The 27,974-nt window shown below is 39.2% G+C and overlaps 1 protein-coding gene across 2 annotated transcripts; it reads left to right on the top strand.

The window, feature by feature from the left end:
- The first annotated feature begins 462 nt into the window (after positions 1–462).
- Positions 463–26,567, top strand: LOC143284789 (RNA-binding protein 5-like). 2 transcript variants are annotated; one of them, XM_076591810.1, is made up of 17 exons: positions 463–3,850; positions 4,727–4,796; positions 5,223–5,285; positions 9,128–9,389; positions 10,819–10,846; positions 13,105–13,255; positions 14,368–14,438; positions 16,313–16,367; positions 17,509–17,600; positions 18,220–18,420; positions 18,711–18,845; positions 19,256–19,288; positions 20,173–20,412; positions 20,725–20,778; positions 21,033–21,124; positions 22,722–22,848; positions 23,535–26,567. In XM_076591810.1, the coding sequence occupies exons 1-17, from the start codon at positions 3,779–3,781 to the stop codon at positions 23,658–23,660; spliced, it is 1,872 nt and encodes a 623-aa protein (XP_076447925.1). In that variant the 5' UTR covers positions 463–3,778; the 3' UTR covers positions 23,661–26,567. The 2 variants fall into 2 exon arrangements, 1 of the variants encoding a protein (XP_076447925.1); XR_013055612.1 differs by lacking the exon at positions 21,033–21,124 and having other exon boundaries at positions 23,535–23,672.
- The last annotated feature ends 1,407 nt before the right edge of the window (positions 26,568–27,974 follow it).

The raw sequence follows: 27,974 nt of genomic DNA, 5'->3' as shown, positions 1-27,974 counted from the left end.
TTTTTATTATTTTAAGGGGTACGCCCCTTTTTCCCCCTCAAATTTATTGGAAAATGTCTGTGTTGGAAATTTTCTGATTGCGGACCCTTTAGACACTACCCGGTTTTTTGATTTCTTTCGTATTTGTTGCCAGGGGTGAAATTGCTAAATGGAAGGGCCCTTTTAACAAGAATTTAAGGGTTAAAAGGGGGAAACTGTTAAAAAATTATGGTTTGGGAAAGGATTTCCCCCGTTTTTTTTTGCCTTTTAGCTAATTGTTTCCCTTCTGGGGCCCCCAAATGGTCCCGGGAATTAGTTTTATTTCAACCCAACAAGCACACTTGGATTATCTAATAGGTTACGATATAATCTGTCAGAATGTTTCATTTTTTTGTCTATTGAATTAAAATTTTTTTAACTTAGGGAATTTATAAATGTAAACAAGTATACTTTTTTTGTTTTGTTTTTTAAAATTCAAAGGAAAAAAACAACTCAAACCCCAAAAGCCCTTACTTCGCCACTCATCTTTTGTAGGTCCTTCATTTTACCATTTTACACACAGTGTGTTGTTATCCACATTTTGGAAGAAGCTAGTTATGGAGTTTCTCGTGTTTCAGTCATAGTTCTGAAAATCAGAAAAATGAATGAAACAAATTGTTTCAATATATTTGTCAGTGTTGCTTCTAGGCTATGAGACTGAGGACATTTTCTGTATTGCACATTGACATGGATCTTACATCAATTACATTCATTTATATTGAAGTGCTTGGTCAACATTTTGACGCAACCTGCAAAATAGACTGCAACAACCAAACCTGAAAAAGAGTGCTTGCATTTTACTTGCAGGTGGTGGTTTTTCAAAAGCACAACTGCATCTACAGGTCACCTTGTCTTCAATTCCTTCTCCACCCCCACTCTCTCTTGCGTTCTGCTGATCAAAATATTACTTCTGTTTCTATTTTATTTCCTTTTGTTTTTGTATTCTTCAGTCTTGTGTAGTATAAAAGTTTTGAAAGCAAAAAGTAAAAAAAATCTGAATGGGATAATATACATGTTACATAGATATACATATAAATGTCTTTGAAATATTTGAATTAGCATGAGCAACAGTACAAATACAATGTATGTTATGCAAAGAGAATATTTGTTGAATATTTTATAGACATTATGCAGTTCTCTTTATTCTCATCTTCTTTTGCTTCAAGTTATAACAAGTGACAGAAAAATAACTGCCTGTAACAGGTAGAAAAATACCGTAACATATTGATCTGATTGGTAACTTTCAAACTGAATTTCAGTGTTTTGGTTCTATAAAAACTGTAACTGATGAAAAATGGTATGGTATCATAGTTTCAGCATGTAGTGATCATACTCCATCCCATATACATACACATACTCTTGAACTGATAAGAAAGGTCAAAATTGGGCAATGATTGTTTTGTTCATGAAAAATGGTTTGATATCTTGGTTTCACCATACAGTCATCACACCCCCTCCAACATACGGACATCTAAACTCTTTGAATCATGAGTAGGTTTAAAATCAGACAACAAGTGTTTGATTATTTCAGTATTTGTTTTCAAAATGAACATAAAACTGAATGTTTAGGCAGGTTGCAACCCTTTTGTTTTTTTTGCTTTCTTTCATGGTTTTTAAAATTTTGATATTATTTATGTGTTGTTGTTTTTTTCAGAAAAAAAATCCTAGAAGCAACACTGCTGTGAAACTTTAGATTTCTAACAATCTGCACAGTTTTTTTTCAATGGCTTCAGGACCCAGAAAAGTCCAGAGGTGGATTGTTCAAAGCACTTCAGCATATTGAATTCCCAAACCTTATTCATTCCTGTCTCTCCCCCCCTCTCTCTCTCTCCCTCTCTCATTCACTCTTCAGCCAGTACACACCCTTCCAATTTATTTTGTTCCTCCTCCCTTTTATGACCTTTGGTTTATATTTCATATGAATCAGTCTTTGAGGCAAGATGATTGAAACCTGGTAGTGTGTGCCAAAATTGTTAAACAGCATATTCGTTATCTTCATGGGCTGCAGATCCCACATTGTTTCATCTGTCAGTTGGCTCTAATGTGTCTGACCATTTACCCTGCTGTTTTAGCAGCAATCATTTTTGGGGGGTGTGTGCTGGGTACGCTGATGTTTCCATAATTCACCAAATGTCTCTCGCTGACATGGATGACAGAATCTTTAATGTGTATATTTGATCTACATGTGTGTACACATGAAGGGTATGAAGGCACAAGCAGGTCACCACAAACATTGTCTTGGGAAATGGGGAAAAATGATATCCACCCAAAAGCCACAAACCTGATCCTGGGATTGAACCCAGGAACCACATGCTAACCATTTAACTATTGCACCCATTATTTTAAGCCTTAGAGATCATATTACTGTGACCAGGTTCTTTTGTCTTGAGAAAGATTTGACTAATTTTTGTCACAATTATAAAATGCTAGATCACACTCTTTTTTCTGAGACCCTCCACACATTTTTGTTTGTATATTTGTAAATTTAAATTGTTCATTGAGGGCAACAACAGTTGTATAATTTCTCATCTTGTTTTATGTTTGAAGGACACACCTGTATAACACATTTAAGGGGAACTAGAGAAAAGCAACGTTCTGAGTAGTAATTTTGTTATAACGATTTCATCCTACAACTGCTTCCTTGTCTGAGTAGAAAGAGAGGGACATTTAAACTGTTTCTGTTTCATTAGCACACAATAGGTCACAAAGGAATCGTTTTGTGATTTTGTTTACATTCCTGTCAAAAGTTGAGATAGATCTTTGTTGGCAGAATGTATGTTTTTAGTAAACAATAGCAGCAGTGGCTTGAATAGGAAGGAGGAGGATTCTACTGTTCCAGTTTAAAGATATGAATTGTGGAACCACATGTCTTTGTGTTATCACACCTGAAATATTTGCAAATATACAGCTGGATAAACATCAGAATTCATTTTAGTGTCCAGAACAACATGACAATGCATGAAAAAGCACAGATGACTTCTGAAATTCTGCCTGGAGTATGATGACATCATGCTCTTTATTTAGTTTATTGAAATGTGAAATACTGCAATTTCATAAGTTTCTCAGTCAAGCTCGCTGTTACATTGTCAAGCATTTTACATGGATTTTTTGCTGGACTGCATCTGTCAGATGTTCAGATTTTGATTGTTTTGAAGATGCATTTTGAGGAATACATTATTCAGTGCACCAGCTTTGCTCATTATTAAAATCTTTTGATTTCAATATGTATGAGGTTGTCACGTTCAAAACTTTTTATTTGAAAGTGCATGCTTGTCTTCATTTAAGGTAAAGGTACGCCTGTGATTCTCTGAAAGCCCCACACAGACACTGCTTTGAGACTGACAAAGAATTAGAGGGAGGGAGAAGAGACATAAGTGTGTTGTGTCATGGTTAGGTGCAGTCTCCTGTTAAGCACAAAAGCAGCAGTAAAAATATGAGACATGAGAACAGGAAGAGAAGATCCGGCGGACAAGCCAACCCTCAGAGGGGAGAGTGTAGAGCACACAGCGGAATGGCCCCTCTTCTGATGTGTGTCCCCTCACACGGAAGCTGTTGTGTTCTGACCAAACCAAACAAAACGACCCATCAGTTTGTCTCTGGCGCAAGGCATGGCATTGGGCAGGCAGGCAGGCTTGGGCACTCTCACTGGGTTGGCAGAGCTAGTCAGGCAGGTTGGGCACCTGCCATATACAAGTGTGGTGTCTAACTGAGGCCTCTCTTTCCACAGGGCCAGATTGTCGTGTCCGGACAACGCCTCAGTATGTACTATAGTGCCCCACGTGTCAACAGAGACTCCCGCGATCAGGCTAACAAGATGGATTGGATGTGCAAGGTATTGTGTTCTGTTCTATGTTTTTTTAATACTGACCACTAATGAATGAGTAAAAAAAAAAAAAAAAAAAAAGAATAAAGAAGTGGTTCCAACCAATACTGAGCTGATGTGCAAATGGCAAAGTTCATTGGGTGGGAAAATATGCTTTGTTGAAAAAAAAATTGGGGTGGCAAATGACTGAGGTGGTTCTGACTGATGTTTGGGAGTTTTATTACAGGTTTGAAATTCACCAGATAGAATCACTGATGTTTGTTGGATTCTTTCCAGAGCATTTGATCAGTCTTAAGCTACACCTAATCATCTCTCAGAATAACAATTTGTATTTTGAAATAAAAGGTGGATTGTGGAGTTTCATCGAAAAAATCAATATTAAATGAATTACCAACTTTGTAACAATAAGAATTATGGAGCTCTGTTGGAAGGCTTCATTAGAAAAAAAGAATAGAGAAAGGAAATGGTGTTATAGTATTAACGCATTTAGGTATATTAGGTGTACCACATTTGATTTCAGCATTTCCTTTATGACTTAATTTAAGCCTTGGAGCATCTGATGATTTTATCATAAAAATGAATTGCTCAGTTGATCTTACAATTAGTTATATGGTTTGCATCTTGCATTCAGACATTTCACAGAGAAACTGTTTGTCATTGGTTGGAGTAAATGCAAGATGTTTAAAACTGTACACATTTTGTTTTATTAATACTTGGCTGGAAAATCACACTGACAAAACATTAACTGATTTTATAGCATATCTGATTTTATAGCAGTATAGTGCTGGTCATTGCATTACACATTGATACAAATGTTTGCTTTTATTATGTGTGGCATTTGTTAATTTTATTGTTCGTAGTCCATGAAATATGGTTTTGTTTCAGTGTGGAGCTCACAATTTCAAAAGGCGTGACTTCTGTTACAAGTGTAATATAAATCGCCGATTTGCTGAAGGTAAGATAGAGAAGTGATTCAGGAAGAGTTTGTTACAAATTTATGCTTTTTGCTTTTTTTGGTCCCCCCCCCCCCCCCAAAAAAAAAAAAAATCATTGATGCAGTAGAAGGTGGTTGATGAGGGGAGGGAGGAAGGAGGTTTTTTTTTTGTTATTTTTTGTTATTTTGTGGATGCTAATTCTGTGCATTTGCTTCCATCTCGGTCAGATTTAATGAACTAGAGTAATTACGTAAGTGTTCATATGATTATGTGGGTTTTGGAATGTACGTGTATGCAGAATTCATAAGTTAGTTATCTGTGTGTATTATGGCTCCAGAAAATTTCATTGAGAAGTTTTCTTTAAAAAATCTAACAAAAATAAAAGAAAAGGTATTTGCTGAAAAGAAGTGCCCTGCACAAGCATTTAAACACATTCTTTTGTGCAGATCCGCTGTGTGGAGTGACAGAACTGGACCCAGCAACGCATGTGGGCAAGAATCCTTGTAACAGTAAGTTATTTCATTGTTGTGAAGCGAGTGGTCAGGGTAGTGGGATGTGGTAACACACCAGCTTTTGAGGTCATACGTTTACTACTTTTTATCCTTACTAGTAGACTACAATCTCTTTGGCTTATTGTAAGGTAAAGTTCTTAAGTAATGATAGAAAAATGTATTGGAACTTTTGGGTTAGAAAAAAGTGGTTGTATGCCTTTCACAAATACCTGAGTTTGTTAGAGTTATGTGGCTGTTTTCTGCCTTCTAATTGAATTGTGATGTCTGTATGTTGAATTGTAATTGATGGGTTTTTTTCCCCATTGTCATCTCCTTTCTGCTGTCCAGTTCTGTCAACAACAAAAAAGCAAAACTTATTATTTTTTTTTTTTTTTTTTTTTGATGGGGGAGGGGGAGAGTTTGTGCCTGGTGGTGACCTTTAGCTGTTTTTAATTGGTTTTTCACCAAAAAAATTGAGAATGTGCTCATTGGATGTTTTTGCCATTTTCTTGTGTGCCTTTTGTGTATATATTTTGACATTTTTATTCCACCTGTACTAAATTGCTAAGAAAGATATGGCACAAAAGAACAACTTGTGGGCTTGTTATTTTTAGGAAAGATATGGTACAAAAGAACAGCTAGTGGGCTTGTTATTTTTGACATGATGTGATTATATATATATATATAAAGCAAGTATTATAAAGGTTCAGCAGACAGGTTACCCAAAGAATACAAATGAGTTTTTGGCCATGGGTGTTTTCAAAGATTTATAGAAATTATGAAATTTTATTTTGTGATTAACACTATTCATACCAAGTAATTTAGCACAAATTAACACTCCCGGCCCAAGTAGTTTTCAGTTTTAATCATGAAAAGTTGGGTTACGTAATAAAAAAAAGTTGGTAAAAAAAAACTATGAGCTTGTTTGCTTTGAAATTTTGCATGTGTGTGGCTGTGTGTTTGTTCTATATGTTACAACATAAAACATGACACAAAAATAAAAACTTCTGCAATTATTGTTATTTTAATTAGTTAAAAAAAACTGAAATGGGTGACGCACAATACAAACATAGCCACTGACTGGTTTTTTGTTGTTGAAATCCATGGTAATCCAAGAATATAAGTGTCACAAGAAGTGTAAAGCATTTGCAAAAGAATACCACTCAAAATACACACTGTTTTTTTCTGAACTTGTTGTTTTCCAGCTGAGGTCAAAGTCACAGTTTTCTCCGACTGGAGTAAAAATCCACTTAGCAAGAAGAATGTTCACACACACACACACACACACAAAAAAAGAAAGAAAGAAAGAAAAAAAATATATACAACTGTCAACAGCTTTCTTGAACTACTGGTCACCTCCCTCATCCACTCTGGGTTTTTTGTAGGCCGCATTGGTGTGGTAGCGCTCAAAACACTCCCCCATGCAGAGTCCCTTGTTGCACTCGCGACACTCGTTCCTGGACTCCTTCCTCGCCTTCCCACTATCTTTTCTGGCAGAACACACAACACACACCCTTGATGGGTACTGCTTGGTGGCTGTTGCAGGCACTTTGGTCAGGAAGTGCTTCTCCTTCAGTCTTGCTGGAGGGTCAGAAGGCCGGCGCTTGAAGGCTTTTGGTGGTGGTGTGTCAGCCAGCATGTCCTGGATCAGATCATTTGTGAACTGCAGCTGACTTGTTTTTTTTCCTGGGTTATTCATTTTGTATATGAGATAAGACTGTACTTTTGCCAGATGAAGCAGATGGAAACAGGCTCTCTTCCACCATTTCCAGGTCTTCCTGTTGAAGGAGTAGTACTGAATGTGTTGATCAAACTGATCAACACCATTCATGTTGTTGTTGTACATGTGCACTACTCCTGGTATCATGATGGGCTGGTTTGTGGCCTTGGTCTTCTTGCCACTGTCTATAAGACAGCCTGTGCTGCATGTACTAAGGAGTGTTACCATCTTCTTGTCATGGTATCTAACAACATGTAGGGCAGCACTTGTGTCTCTTGGGTCCTGTTCATTTGGTGTGATGTCGCGCTTCATTTCAGCAGCTTGACCCTTCAGCAGGTTTTTTTCAGCCAGCTGTGTTGGCAAACCTCTCCTGTCTTTGCGTATTGTTCCTGTGAGGGTTGTCCCCTTCTGCCTCAGTTCTGTGAACAAATCTACAGAAGAAAAAAAAATGTCAGTATAAATTGTGTGGCCCTTCCCATGAAAATCCTCTGCCAGTCTTTTGACGACATTGGGGCCAAGGTCCTTCTCTCTTTGCTCCCCCTTTCTCCCAGAATAGATTTCCATTCTGCAGACATAGGAGGACTGACTCTCGTAGCACATGTACATTTTTATCCCATATCTTATGGGTTTGCTGGGAATAAACTGCCGAAATCCAACACGTCCGTGCCATGGCATCATTGACTCGTCAATGGCTAAATTTTGTTACGGACTGTAGATGGCTCCAAACCTGTCCTGCAGTTTCTGGATCAGTGGTCTAATTTTGTATAGCTTGTCATGGGCAGGATCCTCACGAGGTAAGTTTTTTGAGTTGTCATTCAGGTGAAAAGCCATGAGGATTGCCTCAAATCGATTCCTACTCATACTTTTCCCAAAAATTGGCGTTTCAAGAAGGGGGTTTGTGCTCCAGTATGACTTGATGTCTGGTTTGTCCACAATCCCCATCAAAAATAACAGTCCCAGGAATATTTTCATGTCCTGGGTGCTGATTTCTTGCCAGTCTGCCAAGAGGTTGTGGGGCTTGATAGCTTGTCCAAGAGCTGCCTTGTACTGGGTTGCATAGAGGTTTGTCTGCACCACCATCTCCTTCAGCAGGTCATCATCAACAAAGTTGAAGTAATCCCAAGGAGAGGCATCAGGACTGATATCTACCATGATATCAGGATTCCCTGTAACACACACATAAACATAATTTTTTATTCTGGAAAAAAACAAAACGTGAGACTGGAATCTTTTTTTAAATTTTTTTTATATTAAAATTTTTTTTATTTTTTATATTTTTTACACACATCATATAATTTACCTTTATGTTATCATAATTTGTTCACACCACATCTGAACTCCAACACAATCTGATCTTACTGCTGACAGAACAGATCTGCTGTAAAAAATGGATTATTGTAGGTAACAATCTGGGTACAGTAAAACCATTTTCAACTGACACACCCACCTCTAACACCAACACTCACACAAGCACACACTCACTCATACACAAGCTTAGGCTAACCTGTGAACTGTGGCGTATGAAGTTGGTCATCAGTCCCTTCTTCTGTCCATAGAAGGTTCGTCTGCTCCTTTTCTCGCTGACGTGCACCTCCTCTGGTCGTTCTTGGTCGACCTCTAGCACCACGCCCCCTCCGACTTGTTCCACTAACACTCGCAGTCGATCGCGATGTTGACGGTTGTGGATCAGTGATCGGCTCAGTATGTTCTTCGCTCACTTCACTGTCATTTTCTGATGAATCGCTGGGCTGAAACTCGCCTGAACTATCATCAGACAGTTCTTCTTCCGATTCACTGTCTGAATCAAGAACAAGTTCGTTCTCGCAAACTTTGGGGGCAAAAGATCGTCGCTTCGACATTTTTCAATGCACTCGAAAATGTTCTACCGACGTTTGTGCATACTAGAGTAATGTCCCTTGAAGGGGAATCCCCTCGCAACGAGCCAGGGCAGGTTATTCACACAGGAGAAGTGCAAAAACGAAAGTACTGTTCAGGAACGAGAGTCTCTCGTTTGCGGTCTGCTGTGACGTCACAGTGAAAACGAGAAACTCTCATTTGCGGTAGGAAATGTGTTAAGAATTCATACAAATCCTACATACATACTGAGATACTGACAGAAGGTTTGCGTGCTGGTGTACAGCTCTGCTGTTCCGTGACCTTGACGCCCTGACGACAGAGCAGGGAGTTCTCCAAGCCATCGCTGCCTTGACCTCCATGGCCATCAAGAACACGCAAGTGATTCGCGACGACATGGGCACCTCACTCTGCTTTGCTTTCCTGGAGCTGAACTCGGTGGCCTCAGCCAAACAGTTGCATGACTTTCTTCAGGCTATCAACCCCCCTCTGGCTGTGGATGGCAAGCAGGTGATGGTCAGCTATGCCAAGAACACCTACAACACATCGTAAGTACTGCACTTCTTGGTTTTCTCAGTTTTCACACAGTCAAGATTATGACACTGTTTTGCTTATCTCAGACCTGCCTAGTACTACGGTTCGTCCGAAGTTTTTAAAATTTTTTTAATTTTATATTTTTTTGCTGCCCCATCATCTGCACCATTTCAGTGGCATTACTCCCACGCCGCTCATTTAGATACCCCCATTCACGGCCACACCCGGGTTCGTCCGTCATAGTTCTAGCGTCGGCAGTCCACAGGGAACCATCGATGTCAGGTCATCAGGAGGCACACACCAGAGGAGACCTTGCACTGCTGCTGAGTCACTTTGGTGGTGTTCAGTGGTGCCTGTTCTGATTTAATGTACTTAGGACACCACCTACTAAGCCCCCTACTAACGACAATAATGGCTTAGTCGCGGAGCCAGACTGAGTGAGCGTCCCTTCCAGAGTGGAGACCGCCACCATGTCTCTCAAACAACAGCCCCCCATGAATCTGCCGACACTGAAGACATTGACAGGACTCACCCCAAGCACGGAAGTGGAGGGGCATCAAAACTGAGGTCACCATGAGAGCAGGGCATGAAACACAGACATTAAGACTGTTTTTGGTTTGTCCGAAGTTTCTACAGTGCAAGCCCCCAGACTACAAAAGCTATGATTTTGCCAACCGCGAAACTTTAACCCCCCCCCCCCCCGCCCCCCCCACACACACAGAGCAAATGCTGAGAAGCGCCGCACACATTTGAAGAGTTCGTCACTGACAATGAACTTTCATAGCATTTGGCGTTAACACTCCCCCCCCCTTCCCCCACCCCCACCACCACCACACCATCCCGTATTACTGAGATTATGTCAGCTGTTGGTGCAGCTCACTTACTTGGAGATGCATCGATCCACTTTACCCACTTTACCAAACGCTCATGTGGCCTGTCATTTGGATGTTGGTACATTTCACGATCGCCGTTTTTGATCATACGCACACGTACGCAGACAGGCATGCACGCACGCACGCACGCACATTTAGATCTGGATCTGAACATTCATTTCCCCATTACATGCATGAAACATGGTTTTCTTCAAATGCACTTGCGACCTCGGCATCTAATTTAGATTGCCAGGTATATTTCACTCTCGCTCTGGTCTTTGTGGAGTTGAATTGAAAACAAATACACACATACATGCACACAAACACGCACTCTCTGTCTTACACACATGTACACACACATGCATGCGCACACACACAGACATGCACATGCACATGCGCGTGCGCGCGCGCGCGCGCACACACACACACACACACGCACTCACTCACTGGCACAGACATAGTCTTCTTTTCTTCAGTGAATAAATTAAGTGCACATATTTTTTGTCTGTCATGCATGAATGGCATTTTTGGAAACTGCACATGCATTACTGGTCTACATCCTTTGTTTCAGGCTTGATATAATTATGAAGGCACAACAGGTATGTGCAATTTGATTTTTATGGTACCTGGATGAATGTTGTAAACACTTATGAGTAGGAGTTTTGGAATCATTCTTCTTCTTTTGCGTTTGTGGGCTGCAACTCCACATTCACTTGTATGTACACAAGTGGGCTTTTAAGTGTATGACTGTTTTTACTCTGACATGTAGGTAGCCATACTTCACATTTAGGGGTGTGCATGCTTGGCATGTTCATGTTTCCATAACCCACTGAATGCTGACATGGATTACAGGATTTTTAACATGCATATTTGATTTTCTGCTTGTGTATACACATGAAGGGGGTTCAGGCACTAGCAGGTCTGCACATATATTGACCTGGGAGATCGGAAAAATCTCCACCCTTTACCCACCAGGTGCTGTCACTGAGACTTGAACCTGGGACCCTCAGATTGAAAGTCCAACGCATTAACCACTTGGTTATTGCACCCGTCAAAATAATTGGATTGAGTGCATAGTTGATTTTGATAAAAGATAGAAGATGCTTTTGGAAAATCGGTGCTGAATATTCACACATTTCTATAGCTCTTTTCATTTTGTGTCTCTCCCCCCTTATTTGACTCACTTCTGTAAACTGAGTTTCTGTTTTAACCTGGTGTTCGGTTGTTTGTGTGTGTGTCTGTCCGTGGTAAACTTTAATATTGCCATTTTCTCTGGAAATACTTCGTCTGCCAATACCAAATTTAACTTAAACTTAGTATGAAAAAAAAAAATCTTCACAGTCATACTAATAGGTTGTAAGTCTCCCGAATTAATCCGTATTTCCGAATCATTAACAGTTTATTTCGTTGAAGTTTGTTCCGAAATCCAAAAATTCTAAAAACCGCTTCCTACTGAGTTACTATAAGGTAGGTTGTGTTTGAAGACGACATGACCTCTGTTTCTTGTTCACAATTAAAAGGAAAGAAATACAAAATCTGGACATAACACATACATTGATACTAAGTACACCATTGACATATTTACTACATATAAATATTCAAAAGACACTGAATTAAAGAAAAATTGAATCGATTTGTTCTTTCACTGAGCCTGTTGTGGACTGGTTTGTGCAGATCTAGAGATCTACCATGTCTTGTGGCATGCTTGAAGCGATGGCAACGTCTCCTTTACCTCCAAAATAAAAGAATAATCCAGATATGATGAAACCCACAAAAAACATGATTTGAACGGTGTTTTTACGTCCACTACAATCACATCTATTTATTGCATGAAGAAGAAAATGTCAACGTTGCTTTAAGTATTAAATTTAGTCAAATGACATCAGATGTGCTGCAGCTGTGGGGATTAGTCTGCTTGCCTCGGAACTGAATATGCATGGTTCGATCCCACTCGCTTCTCATTTTTTTCTTTTCTTTTTTTCTCCCAAGCATATTTTATATATTATATTTAATACAGAGCACTTTTCGCTGATTTTTTAAATCTCATTACTTTTTTCTCATGATTCCTTTACTGGATGAAGCGTGAAGCACTAGTGAGTTTTGAAGGATTTGTCTCTTGTTTTAATTTTCCTTCTGTCCTGTCCGTTCTGATCCATTCACCTGCATTTTAACTGCGCACTGCAATATTCATGAGCCAGCCATGCCCACAGAACTCCCTGGTGGGCATTTGTTGGGTGGGAGGGAAGGGAGGCATGGGGTTAGGTGGAGGGTAAAGGCATCCTGTAGTATTATTTGCCAATATGATCTGTTTCGTATGAAATGGCATTGTGAATTTTTTTTATTTTTTTTATTGATTTCCAACTCTTTTACCTTCAGTTTATTTAAATGGGAGGTAAAATTGGTTAGCCTGATTTATTTGTCACAGTGACTCAAGTGGTGCAATTAGAAATGTTTTGCCTGTTGAATTTAATTTGTTTCTCGTGAGTTGTTGTGTGAGGTTTGGTATGGACTTATAGGCATGTTTTTATTGTTATGTAAGTGTTATGTAGGGTTTTTGGACACTGCGGTTTTTTTTGTCTTGTATAGATAGTCCTGGTATGGTTTTTGGAAAATTTTGGGGTACATAGGTTTTGTGTCGGAAGACAGAAACAGTGTCTTAACACTTGATTCAGATATGAACATAAGAACATTAGATATTCTTGATGCAGGGGTAAGACATTTTCCTTGTTTATGAACAATTAACATTTGGATTCTGTCTGTCTCTGTTTCTGTTGTCTGTCTCTGTTTCTATAAATTCTGTTTCTTGAGTTGTTCTGCATTAGTTGGAAACTGGAAAGACTTGGGTTTGTTTTTGCAGAAACTGGCTCAGAACCAGTACTATCTGAATTACAATAATTACTATGGACAACAAGGTCAGGATGCCAACAGTCAGTACTACAATTACTACTATGGTTCCCAGCAGACGACAGCAGCCACCACTACCACCACCACTACCACCACAGCACCAGGTCAGTATGAAGAGGTCATTGTGGGAAGAGGACAAAGTTCATGTCTTCCTTTTTGGTCAGGTTACTCAGTACCGATGAGGGACCAGTGAGCCTGTTTTTATGTACTGTTTTAGAATAATTTTCTCTTGGAAATGTATAAATGGTGGTATAATTTTTAAAAGATCCTATTAGCCTGTTCAGATGAAGATTTGCATAAGCTATTCCCATAGATGACAAAGGAAATAATGAGTTAGAGCAGCTATTTCATCTAGGGCTTAGGAAAAAAAAAAACCCATTAAATTTTCTGACATTTGGGTGCAGACGAAAAGATGCCATGTTAATGATATAACCTAACAGAGAAATTCAAAATGGATTCCTGGAAGAAGAAATGCAGGAGCACAGAGACTGGATTGTTTTAATTGTTGCCAGCAGAACTGCTGTCATCCTTGTTGAAGTATAAATAACAGCTTGTAAACTCACTCCATTCTCTGGGGTACATGATAAGCCAGCTTGATTTTCTTGGACAGACATAACATTTGCAGAGATGCCAGCTGTTAAAATTTCACCATATTTTGTTACGCTCAATCACAATTTGTTATGCCAACGTCAAAATTGTTCCGACGAGTTCATTTTTGAATGGTCACATGTTTTCCTGTCGTCGCATTGCCCAGACGCTTTAGACCTATGGATGACGAGTATGTGTATGCCTTGCAGATGAAATGTATGTTTGCTGATGTGGCTTGGAGTCTAAGTGTTCCTTCTCAACTCAAAATGTTCAAACCAAATTTCCTGATTGTTCCTTCATACAGTTGGCAGGGTTTTGGCTCTCTGCATTTGTATTTTAAAAAAAGAAAAAAAATCGTATATCCTTATTGACCAGCTCAAAACAAGAAAATTGTCTTTGTCACTTTAGTGGTTGGTATATGTATGATTGATCTTAAACATTACATTTACCAAAGAAAGAAGGTATGAAAGGTGTGTCAAAAACTCACAGATGATTATCTATGTCAGATTTGGTAAAAATTGGAGATTAAGTGCACATTGTATCATTCACACTCCCAATAAATGGTTCTGTAGATGTGGCGAAGTTAGGAGCACACACATAGTCATTGAAGGCAACATACATGTTTCAGGCAACTCAACAAATGCAGCTGCAGCAGTAGCACAGACAGCAATTATGCAAGCTCAGGCCGCCAAGGCAGCTGTAAGTATATTTATATAGTGGTCCACAGAATGTCTTTTTCTACTCCCTTTACTCCTTTCCTTGCAGCGTCTGCTTGGCTGGATGGTGTGGATGTTTTTTGTTGAGAGCAGTGACACAGACCAAGGGATACATAGGACATAGTAAATTCAGTTTAAAAAACAACTAAGATTGGTTAAGTGATAAATGAAGATGAAGTATGGAAGGACTATTGTAAGATGATATTGCATGAGTTTGCAAAATCTTGGATCTGATTCTTTATTTCATTTGCATGTTAATATCAACATAAAAACTTAAGATCATCAGTGAGGGTCGTGAAAGTTCATCATTCAGGTTAATTACTCCATCAACATTTCAACTTATGTAAAACATAGAGTTCTCATTTTGTGGCTGCTCTTAAGATAGCATTAAATGTTTGGGAGGAGTTGGATGGTGTTAAGAGGGAATGGGAGGGAGGGAAATGAAGGCTAATCTGGGAGGGAGGGAGGGCTAGGACTGTATGAGGGATTGGTAGATTTCATCTGGGATTTAATGACACTGTCTGTGTCAGAAAAATTTTACATTCACTGAATGGGAGAGGAAAGAATTAGTATTTCCTGTTGCTGGTTTTGTAGGCGGGAAGGGATAAGTGTGGAGGGAAGTCCTTTTGGTGATTTGGAATTGGTCTGTTGGCTGTGCTGATGGCACCCTGTCCATGGTGATGATTGAAGAAGGCTGTCAGCCAGGCTGTGATCACTGAGCGGGATCTGTTTAGCTGGCTGTACCTCTGGTTTACATTAGGCAGTGGTTTGGCAGTCGTGACTCACTATCCAGTGTGCAACACTTGCTGTACTTTTTCTGTTCTGCTGATATCCTTGGAGGCATAGGGGTCCCTGATAGATGAGGCAGGCTCCAGGATTGGTTGTTCGTTTTGTTTGGAGGGATATCAAAATATTGTATCAGAAGTAAATGCAGATATGAATGTGAATGTGCAGCATTCTGATGAATGACTTGTCCCTGTCACTTCTTGAGGAGAACAATGAGGGCCTCAAACACTGCTTCCATGGACTGGTTTCTGGGTTGTCCTTTAGTTGAGTCCATATTTACTTGGCTGCATCCATCTCATCCTTTATACATCTTCTTGTCTGCCTTGGTTTGCCCACTTTCATTTTCCCTTGTTTTGCAGCGCTTATCTGGTGATGTTAGGATGTTTGAGCAGCATGGAGCCAGCGCATTTCCATTTTCTTTACCTGATCTTGATGATGGTAATCTGGTTGGATCTTTTTCATAGGTTGGTGTTTGGTATTGTTTCTGGCCATCTAATGCTCATAATGGGTCCAAGACATCTGTTGTATGTGAGCAGTTGATCACCTGGCCTCTGGTCTATAAAAGACAGATGTCACACTTGGGTTGCATATCAGAATGTGGTTGGAGAGGTATGTGTTATCGTCTTGTGGTTGGAGAGGGCTGTGGAGTTCCATGTAGGCTGAGTTGTGTTGGATGCAATTCATGTCTTACTGATACTGTACTTGGGGTCTTCATCATGTTCCCCTTTATTTCCTGACTGTGCTATCAGGTTGACAGATTGCTCAGTTTCATTGATGTTATCGCCCTGCAGATTAATTGGGTCTTGTTTTTTTTGGTTATTGATTTCATGGAGTATGTCTCCTTTTCCTTAAGTTGATTCAAGGCCTGTTCATTTGATTCTCATGGATTCGGTTGTCTTCTGGTTGATTTTTAGGCCTTTTCTCTGCTGTTTAGAAAAACACATCAGTTTTTCAGTCGCATTGCATTTCGGCGTCTCTATGAGAGGAGGCTTACATCGTCATTGATACAAGGATATTCCAGTTGTTTGAAGGACCACCATCATTCAGATGAGGAATATTTCATTTCTGCAGGTTGCAGCACCCAACCAGACAGAAAGTCAGGAAACCAGTCAGTACCCTGTTTATCGTAAGTACTTGTGTGTATGACATTGGACACAGAAAAAACAAACTGTGTGTTATGATCCATGTTCAGTCATAGCTATTGAATACAGGTGATCAGCATGCAGTGTAAGCATAAAAAATGCATGATATTCACCCTTTTTATGGTGTACCCATTTTCCTCAGCCCCACTAAATTTGAGGGTATGGAGAATGAAGGAAAACTATTCTCCGTGTAGATGTTGATTTTCAGACTAAATTTGCACCGCAAAAGAAAGGCTTTTTAGACATCGAAGGCATATGTGTTGTGTAACCTTCAGAAGCATTGCATCTTTGCAGGATGCAGTCAGTACAGTGCACTTAGTAGATTATTGTCACTTTTATTTTTTAAACTTAGGATTACTTATTGAAAAGATGACTGACACTGGTGGATCACAAAGCTGGATCAAAGATCTGAGAAATGGTGGTGTCGCCATGTGAGCTGTTATGCATGTACAGTCAGCAAACCAGTGCTTAACTCACTACTGCCAGTTAGCTCCCCTTACTTTCCCCACAGACGACCCATTTGCATGGGTAAGAAATAAAATCGCCAAAAACCAAATATTAGAATTTATGAACTGAAAACTTCCATACTGATCAGTGACATAACGAGTTAGTTGGGGACAAAATTTAAAACTTTCCCTTCTTATGCTATCATAAAGTGAGATGATGAAAGGATCTATATTTTTTGTTGGAAATTTACACACACTGATGACGTGTAAACCAATCCAGGAAAGCACACAGAGTTTGAAACAGATTAGATTCAGAACATTATATAGCCACAATAGGGCCCCTCCGTCTAAATCTGTTGCCTGCCTTTTGACTGAGAAGAAACTGGGTCAGACACCATTGTTGGCACGCACTGTTCACATGAACCAGTCACCGTGAAAATAACTGTCCTACTCGCAAGCAGAGCAACACACTCTGCATTTATTGGTTGCAGTGGAGAATGGAAAGGTCAGTTAAGATATTCTTAGCTTATAATGTCATTATGTAAATTAGGTGCCACTCCAAAAATTCATAACTATCTAAGCCCTCATTGGGGCCCTTTGCCTGAAATAGTTATAAACAGTATGGCCTCGATCGGGGCTCTTTGTCCAGAGTGAGTTAAATGTCTGTCTGTGGTTTCAGCACCACCGGATGTGAGCACGTACCAGTATGACAAGACCTCGGGTTATTACTATGATCCATCAACAGGACTCTACTATGAGCCCAACACCCAGGTTTGTCTTTGTCTATGTGAAAGTGATAGTCTGTTGGCATTTGAGATTGTCAAAGTATGTGGTTTGTTAGTGTTGTAATGTCTGTAATTTGTCAAAGTTGTTGTCTTTTAGTGTTGTAATGAAGTACAGACATGAGATTGTCAAAGTATGTAGATTGTTAGTTATTGTCTTTTTGTGTTGTAATGAAGTACAGACACGAGATGTTCATCCCCTTGCATTGGTGGACAAATGTAATGGTGGACAGACATGAGACACTGATCTGTTAGCATTTGCCTGTATAATGGAGGACAGAGGTGATGAGCGTGTCTGAATAGTTGAAGTTATGGCATTGTCTCAGAGCTGATAGGACTTATTTGTACAAAATGCAGTGTATTATTGGTTGGTTTTTTGTTTTGTTTTGTTTTTTGTTTATAAAAAGGTATTATCTTTGAGAAAGGGCCAGAATAGGGAGTATGCATGTGGACAAAACAGAAACAGGTCACATTCATGGAGTTGAATTATGAACAATTGCTTTCTGTTATGTATTGCCCCTACTCTTCTTTGTTAAAGATTTCTTCACTGTGTTCAGCAGGATCTTGTGAAGGTAAAAAAGATGTGTTTGGGTTGTGTTTTGTTTCAGTACTACTACAATGCTAAGACCAGTCAGTGGATGTACTGGGATGCAGAGAAGTCCACCTACCTGCCAGCACCCACACAGAACATGGAGGGAGCACAGCAGACCCCAGGGACAGAGGGCGCAGGACAAATCACAGCAGAGAAAGTTGACAAAGAGGAAAAGAAGGAAAAAGAAAAAACAAAAGTGGCCAAGAAAATTGCCAAGGTGAGAGTGTTAACAGGTTTTGTGGGAAGACTAACCTCCACCTATCTCTCATTCTCTGTCCCTCTCCACCCCTCTTTCTCTCTCCCTCCCTCTCTCTCCTTCCCTTCTCCTCCTCTTCCCTTCTTTCACTTTCCCTTATCTGAATTTTTAGTTGGAGTATACAGCGTTTTGCTCTGTCAGAGTTTAGAATTTAAGTAATGGAAATGTTCATGTTTTAGTATTAGTGAATGAAGATACTGTGTGTGTGTGTGTGTGTGTGCTGGCATATATCTGTTTGATTGATGCCCCAGGACATGGAGAAGTGGGCCAAAGCCATGAATGCCCAGAAGGATGCCCTGAAAGAGGAACAGAGGAAGAGTACCACAGCTGCTGGCCGTAGGGAGTCTGCTGCTGCTGATGCTGGTTTTGCCATTCTCCAGAAGTCGGTAAGAGCTGAGCCTGTACTGTGCTTCGATTTAGGTCTTCAGAGGACAAATTAGATGCAGATGTGCTGGTGTAATGTAGCAGGTTTCTGGCTGGCAGTCATTGTAATCTTAACAGAGGACTGATTTCAGTGACAAATAAGCCTTGCTTTATGAAAAAACTTAATGAATGGGGATCCATCCAAAATGCTTTCAAGAGATATCTCTGCCTGGCCACCCACACCCTTAGTACACAATTTCAAAGGGTAAAGTAGCCTCTGTTTTCAAGTTTAAGAATATAAAAACATACAATTGATATAGAAATCTCTTGACAATGAAGGATGCAGCAACAAGTTAAAAGCAATAAATAAAGGATGTTATTCAAGTATTTCCAACACATTGAGTGAATTAATTATGTTTTTGTGTGATTTCAGAAGGAAGACATGAAACTGATGCCACCTCCACCGGTAAGTTTTAAAAATTTAAGTGTAATTTTCCAACATTTGTTCTGCATGAGGTGAAACTTTGACATATTCGCTTGTTTCTTTCTGTGAGGTGTATTGCCGTTTATACATGTTTGTTTTCGACGCAGTCAAGTTGTAAGTTACTTTTGCAAAGTTAAAGTGAGAAGCTTAGTAGCGTTATCTAAACTCACCCCCATTTTTTCAGTATTTGTATTTGTTTGTTCATCTTTGGAAGATCCTTTTCCGGGATATATCATGGATCGTATTTCAATGATTTGCCTTGTTAAAAATTTGGACCTAAATCACATAATAGTTACAGACAGTTAGTCATTTGGCTAATACGATGCCAGCACACAGACAGTAGAACAGGCGAGCCCTCCACCTTGTCGCGCTATTCTGCACTAGTTGGGTCACGGTTAAGTATGTGTAATTAAAAGGAAATTTTCTATCTAAAATTATGTTTAAATAACATACTTACCGTGACCCAAATTTAAGACCCTCCTGTCCTCCCCGCTTCCTGTTCTCTCCCTGCTCGCTGCGCTGGTGATGGCATATTGCCATCAAAAGAGGGCGCTAGCCAGCGGGACAAAGGGGAGGTTACCTACTTCCGGGAGGTTATCGGCCGTAGTTTCATTTTCTCCGCGTAGGCGGATAGTAGTTTGCACAGGACAGGAATGTTAGACCCCTGCTGGAGTCTGCACTAGTTGGGTCACGGTAAATATGCTATTTAAACGTAATTTTAGATAGAAAATTTCCTTTTAGGCACATCCAAGTAGATTATGTCTGTGCTTTGAAGACCAGTAAAAAAGAGCTTTATTTGTTCAGCTGGTAGTATATCATGCTGTGGGATTTGAAGAACTTTGAAGAAGTATGTGCACTGTGTGCAGCTGACACTGAATCCTGCCCCAGAGGTGCAGACAGCAGCTGTGTCAGCTGCCCCTGCATCAAAGACAGGCCTGGTGGCATCGTACGGTGGTGACAGCGATGAGTCTGGTGATGAAGAGGACGGTGTTGTTGATGAAAGCAAACTGGTGGACTGGTCCAAGTTGGCATGTTTACTGTGTAAACGGCAGTTCCAGTCGCGCGAGATCCTTACCAAACACACACAGTTTTCTGATTTGCACAAAGTAAGTTGTAGTACTGTGTTGTCAGCAATGAGCAGCATGTAGAAGTTGGAGTTTTGTGAATGAATGAAAAGCTTGCTTGATTGTTGTGTTTTTAGGAGTCCGAATTTTGATAAGACATGACATGATTTGCTTTGTTTTTCATAAACATTTGCATACCGTACAGATTTGCTGAATGTGATTTCAAAGAACTTACATGACAGAGGAATGTGTATGTGTAAACCAAATTATCTTAGTACTGGACCTTTTTAGTATTTTTGTGTGTGTGAATGTTCTGTTTTGCTCTTTATTAAAGGATGTTTCTTTTGTTTCCAGAATAACTTGGAGAATCTGAAGGTCAAGTCAGCAGGCAAAGTAGAAAAAAAAGAGGTAAAGTGTGAGAGAGCCAGATTTACTTTTTCAATACATTTATTCACATAGTAGTGTTAGCTCTTTTCCTGTCTGTCTGTATCTCAAGAAAGAATGGGATGGTCAGTGGAAGAGTAAAGCATGCTGGAACTGCTAATGTAGACAGGGGAAGAGGAGGGGGGTGTCCTCATTAGTTTCCCAGATATAGTGAACTTCACTGTTCATGTGCAAAGCCAGAGAGTTGTTTGGGAGACAAGTCGACTTTTGTCTTTCAGTATCGAGACAGAGCGAAAGAACGAAGACAGAAATACGGGACGCCTGCCCCACCTGAGCCTCGAAAACAGGCAGGCAATGATGAACCAGAGGTGTAAGTCTTCTGACCATGGCTGCTTTTCTTCACATTGTGATTGGTGGATTCATTTTGTAGTACTTTTGTGTGTATGCGTGGTTGTGTGTACATGGGATGTGTTAGTAGTGGTTTATTACTGAGTACTAAAATTGGTAGGTTGCTGAAATGGATCTTGAGCATTAGCAAATTCTAATGTGTCAAGTGGTCCATTGCAGGTGGTTGTTAAACTTTGCACCATTGTAATATGTTTAATTTACAAGCAACCTTCTGATATCTAATATTAAAAACTTCAGCAGTGAATTCTCTGACAGCATGTGAAAAATAATGCTGGCAAGACAAAAGAAAAGTAGTTTTAAAGGCAAATTGGATACTTCATTCACCCCTTCCAGAAATGTGCACACTGTTCCTCTTTTAGCATATTAGTGTGAGGCAGAAAATGAGATGCTATTGGACATATGAAGCACAATGATTGCTGACAGTGCATTGTGATGAAACCTTAGGCAAGCCAGCAAAGATATGAACAGATACACCTGTCTCTGATTTATTTGCAGAAACTATTTGCAACATTTGCTTGCTGCTAAACCATTGTCACATTGCTGCATTCACTTAATGCAAGCTTACACAACAGGTAGACTCTCACACAATGTTTGCATTCTTTCTTCACTCCAACCCAGCGATAAACAACAGGACAAATGTATACGCACCTTCCTCAAATTATTAAATTCAAAGAAAAATAAACAAACATATCCACATCTTCCCTCCAGGGGTAAATCATACATGTCTGGTTTTCATAAATCTCAATTTGCCACTGTATTCCTGTCAGCTTCACTCTCATCATTCACATAGTGGACATTGATGTTTCCATGGGTTCTTCAAGAATTTTTAGAAAAACAGAAGAAGAAAAAAGAAGTTGTCACTCCTTTTCAATTTCTGTTGTGGATTCAAAAGTCACTACTGGCAGGCTGCATGTTTTGCCAAAATACCAGTCCTTATATGGTCCTGAAATATACCACATGGAAGTGGGTCTGACTTCATTAACCTCACTGAGGCACCAAGATGCATAATGAGGCTTTAGATGTCCACCCTCACGCGGTCCTGTGTTAGCTTTTTGTGCCCACACCACTGCTCTGCTCTTCATTGCAAAACAGGAGCCTTCTCTCTGGCTTGCCTTCCCCTGAATTATCAATCCTTGTATGATGGCCACTATAGCAGGACCTGTCCTGGAGTCTCCCCAGCCTGGTCCTTTTTTCACCCCAAACTGTCATTACCAGAGTGTGGCCATTATTCTCAGTGATGGTGTTGGGTTGTCTTCTCACTGAGGCATAATCCATACTCGGCGTTCGCACATTTTCCCTAGACCTGTGTGCTGATGCACAAGGGTAGGAGGAGAGTTGGATACCACATGGATCTTATCTTGGTTTGGTTGTGTTTCATAAAAGTGACTAATGTGATAAGATTAGTTGGTGTGCAAGTATCAGCATGCCTTCTTTAGCTTTGTTGTGTAAAAGAAAACATGATGTGCACATTGATCAGTCAGGCAGTGTTTTGCTTTTCTCTGTCCGAATGAGCTTGGGGAAAGAGTCGTCACATGGCTTGCTTGGCTGGTTGTTTACAGTTACGAGCAGCCCACCAAGGCGGGGATCGGGGTGGAAAACATTGGTAACAAAATGCTGCAGAAGATGGGCTGGACAGCAGGACTTGGGCTTGGTAAAAGCAACCAGGGTCGTACTGCACCTGTTGAGGTAGGCAGCATACTGGATCTTTGCCCATGGTCGTGAGATGTGTACTTGATATGTCAAATAGAAATATTGTGGGATCTGTTGCAAAGGCATTTATTTAAAAAAAAAAAAAAAAAAGTTTATGCTTTCAGCACACAAGACAGCTCAACAAAAAGTATTGCCAAAACAGGGAAGAGCATGTTAATTCGATTTGCACATAGTGTGCTGCATGCTTTTAATTCCTATGAAGACCATGCTCATAACAATGTGAAGTATGGTAATAAAAAGAAACTGATCATGCTCTGTTTAGATATTTTCAGTTCATATATTTCTTGATTGTATATATTACGGTGTGAATGATAGTAAATTGACAATGTGAATGATTGTAGTAAAAAATGAGACTGACAGAGCTCTGTCTGCATATTTTCAGTTAATATTTATTGACCACATACATTACATTGTGAATTGACCATATGCATTACATTGTGAAAGACGACCATCTGAATAATAGAAGTAAAATGAGACTGATTGATCTCTGTGATTTTCAGTTCTTATGTTTATTCTCTCTATATGTGAATGATGGCAGTAAAGTAACATTTTGAATGATTGTAGTAAAACTGAGAATGATTGAGCTTTGCCTTCATTGTTCATTTCTACTCCAGAGGCAGCTTTTGGTTGTCAAGTGGTGAGATATCTGTGTGTGTGTTCAGACACAGCGGCGGGCAGCATCAGCGGGTCTGGGAGCCAGGGGTGCTGACATAGTGGCGGAAGAGGGTGCTACCTACAAGGAGAATGTGAAGAAAACCTTGTTTGCCAGATACAACGAAACTGAATGAAGGACATCAGTGCCTGACTCTGTGACTCTTCAGTGCAAGTGGGGGATGAGCCCTGTCCTGCTTGCAGCTTATTTTCTGCTGCTGCAAAAACAAACATTTTTTTATTTTTATTTTTTATTTTTAATTACTGTCTTTGTGTTCGAGGATGGGTGGGAAGTCTGTTTTCTCCCCTTCCCTCAATCCCCCCCCCCCCACCTCCCCTGCCCCCGCCATGCCCTACATCTTTGTTATTCAGCTTTTGACAGTTCTCTCTTTGTATATAACCATCTTTGTTGATGTTATATGAGCTGGTGCATCTTCATCATTAGAACTTGTGTGTTGACAAGGATCATGAAGACATATTAGACTTCTCTTTGGGCAGAGTATCCCAGCCAGTGTGCTGCCATCATCTTTGTGTCCTCTGTTATGACAGTTATGCGGTATCCACACTCTGACATTGACCAAAAGTGAGTGGATAGATTCATGTGACAAAGTGAGGTGTATTTATACCACAAAGTGTGCAGATGTGTTTGAAAAGAGAGTGGGAGAATTCATACAACAGAATGAGTAAGTGTAATTGTAAAGTGAGTAGATGTGTTTGTGCCACTAAGTGTACAGATGTGTTTGTGTCACTAAGTGTACAGATGTGTTTGTGCAACAAAGTGGGCTGGTTGTGGAAGAAAAATGGAACATTTTATGGAATGATTTGGAAGTTTTATTAGTGAACGTTTGAAATGTTTTCACAGACTTGTCCACTCTAATTCTTTTTGTTAGTACTCCAGACAGTAAATTTCAGTTATGTCATGTGTCTCATGAGATTTTTAGATATATTTCTTTGGAAGCAAAAATAAACTTGTTTTTTAACTTCAGTGTTGGCATATTTATTTGCAGACACCTTGAAATGAAATGTATGTTAATAGTATTCTGTAGACAAAACATAGTACTTATTATTAACATGCATTTCTTCTCTTTGCATTTAGTTATGCACTCGCAAAGTCATACAATCATCCAACATGTGCAAGCATTCTTATCAGTCACATGGCACACACACACAGTGATTCGCTCTCTAGAGCAAGGGAGAGAGAGGCAGAGAAAGAAAATATAGTTCCATAATTAAACCTACTGAGTTGTTGGTTTATACGGATTTTTTGGAAGTGAACAAGCACAGTAATGATGACAATACAATATGCATAGATGTTTTCAAACTGATCAGAAAAATGAACAAATAATGAAAAACAGAAAGGAAGGAAAATAGAAAACTTCATATATGATTAATGCAGACACAAAGAAATTTACAACTCCATGAAATTTGAAATATTTTACAATTTATGTAGAATTTGAAACAGCACACTGTTATTTGCTGGGGAAAATAATAACCAGTGTTCTTTTTTTTTTTTTTACTCTTGAAAAATAAATGAAAATGTACTACACTGATCAGTTAACACTGAGGCAGACAGAAACTACAACACGGTCCATACAATTTCTCTTTCATGTTCATTTAGTTACTTCAGTATCCACTATAAAATATCCATATACAGTAAACATGGGTGGTGTTGTTAGTGTCACTATGTGTTCTGTCCAGATTTAGTATTTCTTTTCTTTTAATTTTGAGCAAGAAAAACTAGGCCATGCCATCTTAAACCAAACCATAAATTGTGATTTATTTGTATTCAGATAAACTATTGATGATCCAGAAATACAGTTTAATCCTATTATACTTGATCTATTATCGGTATGACTGAAGTTTTTTTTTCCAACTATGTTTATTCCAAATGTTGTATTGGCAAAGTATTTTAAGATGAAATGACAATGTCAAAGTTAACACAGACATACAATACATACAGACACACACACAGACAACCAAACACTAGGTTATTATATAGACTCAACTTGTTTACACAAGTGAGTCAATAATAAATGTAAAGGAGTCTTTCAATTTATGAAAATTATTTTTTTATTTCTTTGTGCAATTTTAATGCCAGAAAACGTTCATTTCAGCATAGTGGTCAGACCGTCTCAGATGAACTTGCCTGTTATGCAGTGTTAGCTGGTGCATAAAGGCTTTGGCACTGATTTTTTTTCTCAGTTGCCAAGGCTTTTTGACAGAAAGGCACCCTTTTAGGCAGAGATAGGAAGAAGCATCCTTAGCTTGTCAAAGCATTTCTTGACCGGAATGTGCCACCAAATAGAAATGGCGATTTTTTGGGAATTGTGCATTTTTTATGAACTGAGCACTTGCCTGCACTCAGATTAATGAATGCATAACTCATATGGATCAGTCTGTGTGCATTGACGCTTCCTTAAAACTGAAACTCAGCCTCTTGTCAAAAATGTTGATGAATAATGTGTGGTAGATGTGTCTGTTTTTCACAAATAAAGATCAAAATGTGAAAACGTTGAGAAATATTTAAGTTTGACAAAGCAGGGTGGTACTTGTGTATAGATGCATTTGTAATACTAAATTTGCTGTCAGCTGGTACTTCAGTGTTTGCTGATAATGTATGGTTGATATCTTTGCAGAGAATGTATGATTGATATCACTGAGTGTGTTTGTCTCTTGTGTAGCTGAATCAGTGTGTGGTCAGTTGATTTAGTCTGTGACTTGCAAAGAATATTAGGTACAGGACTTAGACAGTAGATGGAACGAACATGTTTTAATAACATTTTGTCTTGATTCATCATTGGTGTTCTTGTACAGAAGAAACTTATTTGCCAGCCTTGTTGATGATTATTTGATGGAACAGTGCTCTGTTGCCTTTTGTGCGGTCAGTCTGTCTTCTCTCCTCCATTGTTCACACTCTTGAATTTTAAGAGTGTTGAAATGCAAGGAGGCATACATTTTGTACATTTATGCATAGTTAAATGTTCACACCTTCATTGTATTATTGAATAAATTGAAGACAAAAAATTAAATGAATGCGAAAGTTCTCTCTGTCTCAAAGTCTTTTTCTGTGGGAAGCATCCAGCATTGATATTCTGCTTGTGTTGAAGTGTCTGGATGGTAAAGTCATGGAAAAGGTAAGACCAGATTTAAGATTTCAACAAATACTACTGTCTCAGCTTGTTTGAATATGAAAGAGTGAAATGCTGATCCAATGTTGACATTGATACAGCCAAGCTTCGGAAGAAATTTTCGCATAACAACACACAGCTTTCTATTAAAAAACGTTTTCTGATGGTGAGCAGAAAATATAATGATTGATACAGTTCACTTATTTTTGTTGTTGCAGTAATTGTTAAGTATTGAAACAAGATAAAATTTACAAATGAAACAGTTTCTGCCATCTTGCCTACATCTTTGTATGGATTGTTGGACAAACAAGTCAATTATGAAGTGCCCAAGTTGGAAAGTCATGATGCAACTGGGCAAAAGAATGAATTTAATTACACATACTTAACCATAACCCACTAGTGCAGACTCCGGCAGGGCTCTGATTCCTGTCCTGTGCAAACTACTTCCTACCTATGCGGAGAAAACAAAAGTAGCTATGGCCGATAACCTCCCGAAGTAGGAAATTTGGATATGCCATGGCTGGAATTTGCATGGATATTGAAAAATCATGAAATGCTGATCACTGTGAGTTGCCTTGAGTGGAATTCTTAGCTTTCCAGAACAAAGCTTTCAGTTTGACAACACAATCCTGATGCTGAGGGGGGAAAATATGATTTAGATTGATTGACGCAGTTTACACCCTTCCTAGATTGATTGACGCAGTTTACACCTTTTCTTTTTTAAAAAAAAGTATTGACATTAAAAGAGGAAAAGAAAACCTGTGTGATTTTCATGCTTAAAAAATGAATAAATATGAACATGGGCATTTACTGGATTTTTGTCACTGCATCCTGAAGGAATGTAACATAACTTTGATAGTTAACAGTGGAACCAGTTTACACAGAACTTTCATCACTTTTTTCTTCTTCTAATCTTAACAATTATGTTCTTGAACTAAACATTTTTGCCTGATGGAAAAATTACTCGGAAAAGACTCAGAAAACAGAGCTGTGGTAATGGGTTGCAATTCTTCATGAATATCTGGTGTGAGGAACATTTGGAATTCCATTAATTTGGAACAGTTACATACAAGCTTTTAAAAAAATGTAGCTATTAGATTATTTTTCTGAACAGTGTTGCTGTTGTGCCTTCAAAACGTGCTGTTGTTTGTTGGGAGTTGGGGAGCATTTTCTGATTGTTATCTTCGTCAAAGCAAATGTAACGGTGATATTTGCAAGGGCATATCAAAAGTTTACAGCATCACTCAGTGGGCTTCATAGGTAAAGATGGTTTATGTACCAATTTTAGTGTTAAAGATAAATGCATACAAGTTTGAGCTGTCT

The sequence above is a fragment of the Babylonia areolata genome, chromosome 8, assembly GCF_041734735.1.
Source record: "Babylonia areolata isolate BAREFJ2019XMU chromosome 8, ASM4173473v1, whole genome shotgun sequence".
In the NCBI taxonomy this organism is placed as follows: domain Eukaryota; kingdom Metazoa; phylum Mollusca; class Gastropoda; order Neogastropoda; family Buccinidae; genus Babylonia; species Babylonia areolata.
Note: the sequence above shows the minus strand (reverse complement) of the source record. Positions and strands in the feature narration are given on the sequence as shown.

What these genes read in the sequence shown, in the direction of transcription:
- LOC143284789 (XM_076591810.1), top strand. Translation starts at nt 3,779, where the DNA reads ATGTACTATAGTGCCCCACGTGTCAACAGAGACTCCCGCGATCAGGCT. An exon ending in ACTATGAGCCCAACACCCAG is followed by an intron (nt 17,601 to 18,219) that starts GTTTGTCTTTGT and finishes GTTTTGTTTCAG; the next exon opens with TACTACTACAATGCTAAGAC. An exon ending in TGGCCAAGAAAATTGCCAAG is followed by an intron (nt 18,421 to 18,710) that starts GTGAGAGTGTTA and finishes TTGATGCCCCAG; the next exon opens with GACATGGAGAAGTGGGCCAA.